At 42.9% G+C, this 9248-nt stretch overlaps 1 protein-coding gene across 1 annotated transcript; it reads right to left on the bottom strand.

Moving 5' to 3' along the window:
• Nucleotides 1–1516: 1516 nt before the first annotated feature.
• Nucleotides 1517–3529, bottom strand: LOC119657365. The gene is made up of 5 exons (XM_038064248.1): nt 2910–3529; nt 2541–2804; nt 2051–2462; nt 1802–1986; nt 1517–1740 (listed from the first exon to the last, which is right to left on the bottom strand). The coding sequence occupies exons 1-5, from the start codon at nt 3232–3234 to the stop codon at nt 1625–1627; spliced, it is 1302 nt and encodes a 433-aa protein (XP_037920176.1). The 5' UTR covers nt 3235–3529; the 3' UTR covers nt 1517–1624.
• Between the last annotated feature and the right edge of the window lie 5719 nt (nt 3530–9248).

The raw sequence follows: 9248 nt of genomic DNA, 5'->3' as shown, positions 1-9248 counted from the left end.
ATTTACATGCTGGCCATCGGCTCCGTTAGTGCTTGGGACTCTTCTCCAATGTCGGAGCATTATCCTCCTCCGATATTGCATGTCCTTTCGTTTAGCTGCCCAACTTGAGCTCTAGAAAGCCTAGATCAAAATCCTCCAGTTTCTCCTCTTCTGTGGGCAGAAGGTTCACTTCCCTACTCGGTCCTGACCTTTCAGCCTCTATAGGTTCCGCGATTCCTTCGGAGACCTCCAAAGTATCCTTCCTTGGTTTCTCTCTGAACACATGCACAGGTATGCTACCTAATCTGTAATTAATGAGGCAGTTACGACGTTTGTTTGCCTCCAGGAATCGGTCGTCTATCCCAAACGTTAGAAGTTTGCCTTTGCCTTCCTCCGTACTTCTGAAATCTCTCCATAACCGCATGTGGATATCCATATTCATCCATATGAGTGATGAGAAGGCATAGAACTTTCCCCCTCTCAATAGCTGCGATCCCATCCTGGTAGTTTGGAGACTACCGTCCTAAGGCAGTCCGCCGTGCCCTCCGTCGCCCAATCTACCAGTATACGACCTGGTCGAAAGCTTATGCCAGTGGACACGAGCTCCTTATTCCATTCCTCAAACATCTTCATTAGGATGAGGTCCTCAATTAATTCCTGCTTCTCACGAGTGTTATTTACACCGAAAATACTTTCGGCAGAAGTTGAATGTTCTTCACCGAATTAACATAGCTAAAGGCGAGCGGATCTCCTGGCTCTTGCCTTCACCCCTGACCATGCCAACATTCACCCTCTGTAAGCCGCTTGGGAGCATTTCCCGTGCTCCTCGCTTTCTTGGTTCTGATGGCACCTGCACTACTGAGAGCTGTCTCCTTCCTGATGTCTGATATGATGACCTCAGGCCTACTTTTTTTTTAGAGGGGACCTTTGATGGTTGTGGTCTTCGCATAAGCGAATGTTGACCTTGGCTCCACTGCTCGATCTCCCAACATCTCCCTTCTTGGGTGCGGTCACCTGGCTCTCGCTGTTACGGAGATGTGCCTCCGCCTGATGGGCCAGTTTGTGTGCAATACGGGATTGCACTTGTTTGTTGTTTGATTTGTTGCCTTGTTTTGTTATGTTACTCATTCATATAATTTTCACGTCCTGCTATAGCCCTCCCCGGTAAGTTCAGGCTTACTCGCTGAAGAGACGCGGTATCAGTGAGGCTCCATTCGAATGTAGTCAGTTACCCCCGACTGAAAACTATCCAATGAGCACGGCCCGCAATGCATTCGGGGAGGTGTTTTCCGACTCTTTGGTCTAGATCTTCATCATTTTGTTAACAGTAGGGTCACCTCGTACAGAGTGTGGCTACCACCGCCCACTAACAGTCTTGGTAGTACTTTTCAAGACCACAAAATTCCTGCACTTGCTCTACGTACGCTACGTGAAGCCATTCATTACGCAGCGTGGCATGGGTCAGGCTAAGGTGGAGTATTTGTTGCTCGTTGGGCAGTTCAGATCTGCTTTATTGCTGAAATAAGGACTGCGACAGTTTCGACTTTGATGGCGAATTTATTTCTATTATTGATTTGAATTTTTCAGAAGTAACTCCTTTCGGAGCAAACTGCAAATTATAAGGTTACCTCGTTGACGTAGCGTCTCAGCCAATAACACTATAGTCAATTCGAAAAGCCCTCTCTGTCGTTGGGTTTGTTGCATCTGATCGGTATCTGACGCCAGTATTAACAAGAACAACGAATGGGCCAGGAGGATTGGCTGTAATTAACGAAAGACATTACCAAAAGGTCGTCTAATAATCCCTATCATATCTACATACCCACTAGGTTTTGTTTGTCCAGAATCTTACCACAGTATCGCGTGGCCGAAGTCATGGTTTGGGTAATTGTTGAGTAGGGTATGAGTAGAAAATCATTGGAGGCGCTTGGCGTGATCGGGTCGAAGCAGTCATCATCATATTGAAGTCCTTCGTTGTAACTCATGGAGAAAGTTTGTCCATAAAATCTGAAAATATTTTTAAATATTTTTGAGAAACTGCTTGAGTCACTCATATTCCACTCCTTCTCACTGAATTCCTGTTGATGTTGGAAGTCTGTTGAAGCAGATCGCGTACTGCATATTTGGCATGTAGGGCCCGAGGCCACCATTATAATTGAAGGATTCAAACGTTCCTGATGGAGCAGGAAAATATTGCAGGCATCCATTTGGCGCTATCAGGTCTGTATCGAAGTTTCGCTTCTTAAGTAACTTCCTGAAATCTAAGATTTGTCCTGGATACTGAGTTGTGAAAAGATTTGTGTTTAGGTTCGTGTTATCATATAAGTTTGTTGACGTATATAAGGAGGTTGAATTACTCGGCGGACATTCTAACTGAGTGATGGTCACCTGCCAGTTCGCACTTACAGACCCACTCGTTGCTGTACTACTAACTGCCGCTGTTATTTGGTATGACGAGGTGGGTGGGGCGAATGGAACGTACACTGGAATTGAATTTAGAGACCGTATTTAGATAACATCCTTCTTAACTACACCCCTTTGAAAGTAAGGGTTTGACTTACCGTGTTGGTTATTATTCACCCCACAAAATTGTATATTGTTGATCTGTAGGTAGGTCCCTGTGCAACTGGGCATTAGTGTTCCATCTGTTGAAGTTGAAGTTGGCATCGGCATGTTGGTGCTAAAATCAACCCTTAACTGACAAACATATGGGCTGAATCTATTGATGGTATATGCGCATGTTGAGGAACCTGTCGTCGTGGTCGCGACGTTGTTGTTTATAATAATCTTTTTAGCACTGGATGCACCACCACATTGCAACGCAACTGTGTTTAGATAAAAAATTTAGAAATATTGAAATTGGAGAAGGATATTCGTGGAGTAGATTGAAACTAGTAGTTCACAGCTTGATATAGTCCACATTTTATTACCTAAACAGCATACGTTCAATCCAGAGCAAAATCCGGAAGGAATTCCGCCACTGCGTCCACACTCCTTTGATCGCATACAAAGACCCCCTGCTCCCAACTGCGTAGTACAATCAGCATAACGAGCCTGTTGGGGACTTATCCAGTTGTTGTTATTGAGGTTGTTGTTAAAGTTGTTAAAGTTGTTGAAATTGTTGAAGTTAGTGAAAGGATTAAAATTCAAACGACGACCCGTTGCAACGCCAACATCACTATCATTTTCTGCACCCGTAACACCAATTATTAAAACTAATCCGCCAAGGAATCGGAACACCACTCTTGGATCCATATTATACTCTAGAATGAGTCTTAGACTTAACTAAGATTCCCTCAATTTTCGGTCATGTTTTATAGTCTTCTGATATTGATAATGTATGAACAGTTGTAAGTTCAACGCACTCCAAGATGTTTTTAGGTAAAGATCGGTGAAAGACACTAGACTTGATGTCCCTTGATCTAACGACACCGCGAATCTATTAAATTCGCAAATATTTAATTAGCCAAATAAGCTACTTGAGACCAATTAGAAATGCACACTTCTTCTCGGAAAATGAATAATCCTGTAATTTGAGGCAAACACTTGATGGAAGTATCAAGTGTAAACTTCTTTTCATCAGCAAACAAAGAAAGCCTCTGCTGCTGGAGAAAGCGGTATCGGAAACATGGGTTCTTCCATGCAATTAGAAAAGCATGCCTCCAGTGTTCAATAACATGTTCTGATCACTGATATACAGAACCTATCTTTGGTCTTTTGTTGGTTGTGGAATTCATAGATATACAAGCGTAACCTTCACTTAAACTACGAAAAGTCAACATTTACCTTATCTCAGTACATATGTTTACCAGTTTTCTAGACAATTGTTCGCAGGGGGAATTTCTGATTTACCATTTGCTATTTTTATGGTCCCATTTTCAGTTTTCCGGTGAAACTCCTAACGGGCATTTTTCCGCGTTATTTCACAGTCGCATCATCAAAATTCTTACATCTTCTCATTCTACACCTTCTTCGTTTGGAGTCAGGAACTGCACAAGAACATCCGAAGATTGTCTTCCCGATTTCGTACTGGCAATATTTTTGTATTTTCTGCATTTGGGTAACATTTTCCATAGATTGAGGTGTCCTAAGTTCAATGTATTCGATCGTGCACAAAACTAAACCTAATATTGGCATTCATCCACTCGCCCGTAACCGAACTAATCGCCCGTCTAAATGCTGTTGAAAAAGTCCAACCCATAGTGAGAAACCATACGTTGGCAGCTCCTAGACTTATGTACACTATCACCACCATCGTCAAGGGCGCAACAAGCGGTATCCAGTCTATTCCTGCCTTATTAAGGAACTGCGGACATCCTGGTTTTGTGGCGAGGTCCACTAATTCGATATCCCTAAAACCTATCTCGCGTCCAAATCCATCTCAGGACTATATCACCTTCACCTAAATAGAGGTGACGCCCCTCCTTTTGTTCGGTTATACCACGTCAACCACACCTAGGAGACATTGTTCGCGATTAACTTAAATGGCCTTTAGCTCCCTATACGATTTCCCCAATCTTTGTATTCCTCCTCTACTGTTCTGCGCCAAGTGCCCATGGGGTGACTCATTCGTTGGCCATCTTGGGTGAAATTAACCTATCCACTGCCACTGCTGCCTTCCGATCACATTGCCCATGGGTGACAAGTGTATGCACCGACTAAGTTCTTCGTTTGTAATAGTATAAGGCCAGTATGCTTCGACGATACGACGCAGATAGGTATTGGCGAAGGCTCAGAACTTTTGAATAATTATGGGATTCACTTTTCATGTACTAATCCCATTAAGTAACACAGAAAGAATATTAGCACAGGACCTTGTCGTCTTGATTTTTTTTTTTTTTGAGCCTACTGCATTTCAGACAAAGAAATGAATGCGGATTTAGCGCTGTTAATGCGTGTGGCAAGATCCAGTTCGGTGTCACCGTCGGCAGAAGCCATGTCCCTCGCTTCCTAGATAGACGAATTGACCAACGCTTTCAATGTTCTACAAATTAACGCAAATACGAAGATTGGGATGACCCGTCAGACGGAGAATCTGATTTTATTGGTGTTTATCTTCAGTTCAAATCTACTTGACTCTCTTTTCAAATCCAAAGCCATTTGGCCCAGGTCCATGACCCGGTGAGAGAGCAAACAGATGTCATCAACATAGGAAAGATGTCATTGTCCGTTGAACTCCTCCACGTCCTCCGGACAAGGCCATATGAAGAACATCACTAATCACAGGAAGAATTAACATCGGTATCAAGACGTAATCCTCTGCGCTCTGTACCAAAATTATCCGTAGGGTGTTGATATCGAAATGTTCTTTGATGCGTTCCAGGATTATTTCGGCTCTTATTTTTGCGACGGCAGGGACTACACATACGTCCCTCTAATCGTCACACTCAAAACGGGTCCCCTACTTTGGGATCTTGACGATCATCCTCCTCTACCACTCACTGAAAAAGCCTCGGATTCCTTAGATTTTTGTAAGAGTGGAAGCAGCAGATCTGCAGGGAGACGTCAACCGCAGCGGCTTTAGTCCGCTTGACTGCATAAATGGCGAAATAATTCCTTTTCGGTTTGGATAAACAGTGCGTATTCGTGTGCTACGGTGACTAGACATTTCATCCACATCACCGGATGTGATACGATTAAACAACCATGGTGAAGTGTTCATCCTCGATGGGAACTTGACATTTAACGGAACAGAACCATCAAATCGTTCATGACGCAGGGTACATTCCTGAAAATTGCAACAGCACTTCTCTCTTTCGTTCGGTATTGGAGTTCGAGCGCGTCGCGCCCGCAATCACTCGCAACGGTCAGTTGAGCCTTCAACCACTTTCGTTCATCGACCAGCTTCCATGTGTGCCAGACATAGCAAGAGCATTTTTAATGGCAGCCCAATGCTCAACGATATTCTCAGGGTGTTACCCAGTATATCTTCCATCCGATCAGCAAGGTAGCTCTCTTACTATCGAGCGACAGCTAAATCATAGAAGCAGTCGATGTTGAACTTGAAATGCTCGATCTGATTGCTCGTGCATGTCTCGATGTGCTCCAACAATGTACCACTTATGACGAAGTAGTGCTTGCAGAAATCCACAAGCTTATCGTTGCGGTCGTCAAGACCGTATTTTCCCATCTCCTGTGTGGGGAAAGTGTTATCAGACCCCACAGTGGCATTCAGATCACTCATCACGAACACAATGCTACTCTAGGAAGCCTCCCTGGATTGCATATAATTACTCGTAGAGAACGTCGTTGTCCACTGTATCGAAAGTCTCCGTTGGTGCATGGTACTTTATAATTGAGATGATGCTTAACCTGTGCGGGAATCTTGCAGTTAGAATTCTGTCAGAAACCGGTTCCCAAGTGAACAGAGCACGCCTGGCGTTATCTGTCGGAAACAATGCGGCACTGGATTGGCGTCTGCTACCACTTGGCTATGCAGAACACAAAAGCGAATTCCGATTACTGAGAGGAAGAGAAGAACTCTTCAAAGAAAACCAATCGCAGTTTGTTTTCGATAGCGAATTGTCTTCGACGTAAGGTTAGTCCCTATCCGAGATGTTGTTGACGTTTCGGTAGTTTGCTAGCCCACATATTTCTATCGATGACAAGCAGAGAAGACTTTGAGTGTATTGTTAAGTCCCAACTCGAAGGGCACACCAGTATTTCCAACAACTATCTGCGGTTCTGGCTAATTCTACCGATCTACCTGTTAGGTTCTCTGTCCATCCTCGCCCATACATATTAGGTGTTCCACGCACCTCCTAGATCGGATTTTATCCACAATCAAAAGACCATGATACCGCTCGCTCATAAGTTTCGTCCTTATATATGGTATGGAATCGTCCAACTTCTTGTAGGAGGCCAAAATACTTTGGAGGATTCTTCTTTCAAACCCAACTCAAAACTCGTAATGTTTCTTGCTGAGATTGCAAAGATTTTAAGTCTACGAGGAATACACTATGATTGATAAGATCTTTGTTTTGTACATTTGGGGCTTTAACTCTATGATCAATAATTTCGAGCGGAATAGTTTTTTGTAAGCTGAAATAATCTCTCTTGACTGCCATCAATCATGCGCAGATTTCGTCATCATAGCTGGTATTAGCAAAGATTTCGACGAAGATAGGAAAAAATTGTCAACGGTTTCAAAGTTGTATTCATCCATCTTTTTTGTTCTCAGTTGACCAGTGCCATTTGATGTTTCGTTTTCTCCGTTTTTATGCTGAAATTAGTCTTGCCTTCATTAATATGTGCTGAAGGCAGTTTATACATTTCGAGTTGTTCTTCCCATCAAGCTGATATCGTCAGAATATACCATGGTGTCATGGTGGTAAAAGTTTTGAAACACGCAATGAGGATGGCGATCGTATTATCGATTCATTGTCAGTTCAATGTCTGCCTGTCTATTTGTCTTTCTGTCTGTCTGTCACACGCACACGAAATTTGGCGAGAAAGTGGAAACTGTGAACGCCCAGATATGCAGTGAGTATCCTACATGCAAAAGGGGGGTGTAAAATTTTTTTCACTGAATATAGTCATGTTGGGTATAAAATGAAGCCGGTCTTAGTATTGAGATTTGTTAGAAAGGGCGGGGGGTGGGAGTGATGGAAAGTGATGATTTCTTTCTGAAGAAAAATAACGAAGTTGCCTCTTTATGGTGTCCAGGCTTCAAAATACTCTCCACATCGAAATCTGCTCAAATTAAGTTAACAACAGTATATTATTATATTTTCGGGGAAAATGGAGGAAAAAACCCCTTAAGTTTATCCCAGAGTTATAAAAGTTTGTAGTAGTATAGAATATAATATGAAGCATATTATCCCCAAATTGATCAACTGACGGTAGCTCAAAGTTGGCTTTACCGTGTGTTACTGCAACTAAATGTCAATATCGCACTAAACTTAGTAGATTGACATGCTAAATGCATATACATAAGGGCCTACGTACAAATGGGATAGTTTCTGCAATCAAATATAACTCACAGAAGAAGAAAACAAAACCTTTCATACCTGAAGCGCCGAGCTTCCGGTTTCCCGACTTGTTACATTTATATTGCGAACATTATATTCTCATAAGATGCCGCAATTTCTCCAGCCACTGCCAATAAAGCGGTTCCCTTCGAGATTATCCTCACTACATCGTTTCGTCAATTACTCTCTTGTGAATCAAACCACCCTTAGAACAGAGCTAGAAATGCATTGGCGAATTAAAGAGGGTCGGTTTTACCAAAAAAGAGAAGAAGTAGTCTCACCTAGGCGACTGCCAAGGATTATAAACCCAGATGAAACATGTTTCCACATGGTTCCAAACCAAAAATGTGATCAGCGCTGCGAACCACAACACAACCCTTAGGCTCACCAAACCTGGTGGACGGTTTATTAACCGAGATACTCCCCACTTCCCTATGGCTCAGGGCATCTTGTATCTCTGTGTGCGATGTGTTGTCGAATGCTCCTTCAATATCCAAAAACACACAGTGTTGTTTCTTTTGCTTCTATAGCATCCCGTAGTATAGCCGCCAGCTGATACAGAGTAGTTTCAGTTGCTCGCCTTGCCAGGTAGCGTGTTAACACTGATGTAGGGGATTACGCTGTAGAATGTTAGTTCTAATATAGCTGTCTATGACCTTTCACCACCCACTACTCTTGGGTTGATAACCGTTCTTAATTGTATTCGCTAGTCTATATGCTTGTTGTAACTAAGTTTTCATTAATGTTCAGCAAACAGGTCGGCAACATTTTTCCGGGTCTTACGTACAACTATTCTATTCGAAATTAGCCGTAGCACATCATAGTTTTCTTTTTTGACTCTGGTTGCACGTTGGATATATTGTCGATAGCCTTCGTTCTTTGCGTAGAGTTATATTCTGCATTCGTTGTCAAACCAGCCAATTCGCGTTCGCCAAGAATTGTATACTAGGACCTTCTCTTCGACTTCCTTGATGATGCCTTTAAGTTCTCCCCCGAACCCACACCCTACATCTGTGTTGCTGATGTCGTATAGCATAGGTTCATAGTTTTTCCTCCAGGGCGACTGTATATGCCTGCGCCGTAGCATCGCTCAGGAGTTTATCAGCCGGAAAGATTTTGATAGGGCTGATTTCCGATTGGTGCACTGAGCAGGGTATGTACCAATGTGTTGCCTTCACCAAATGATGGTCTGGATCGCAATTTGCTCTTCGACAGGATCGTACATCCAATACAGTGTATACCTATCTTTTACCAATGAGAACGTTGTCAATTTGGTTGACAGTATATGCGTCTGATGAT

Source organism: Hermetia illucens, chromosome 5 (genome assembly GCF_905115235.1).
Source record: "Hermetia illucens chromosome 5, iHerIll2.2.curated.20191125, whole genome shotgun sequence".
Taxonomy (NCBI): Eukaryota; Metazoa; Arthropoda; class Insecta; order Diptera; family Stratiomyidae; genus Hermetia; species Hermetia illucens.
The sequence above is the reverse complement of the archived record's forward strand: the minus strand, read 5'-3'. Positions and strand labels throughout refer to the sequence as shown.

What these genes read in the sequence shown, in the direction of transcription:
- LOC119657365 (XM_038064248.1), bottom strand. Translation starts at nt 3,234, where the DNA reads ATGGATCCAAGAGTGGTGTTCCGATTCCTTGGCGGATTAGTTTTAATA. An exon ending in ATTGAACGTATGCTGTTTAG is followed by an intron (nt 2,805 to 2,909) that starts GTAATAAAATGT and finishes ATCTAAACACAG; the next exon opens with TTGCGTTGCAATGTGGTGGT. An exon ending in GGTGAATAATAACCAACACG is followed by an intron (nt 2,463 to 2,540) that starts GTAAGTCAAACC and finishes ATTCAATTCCAG; the next exon opens with TGTACGTTCCATTCGCCCCA.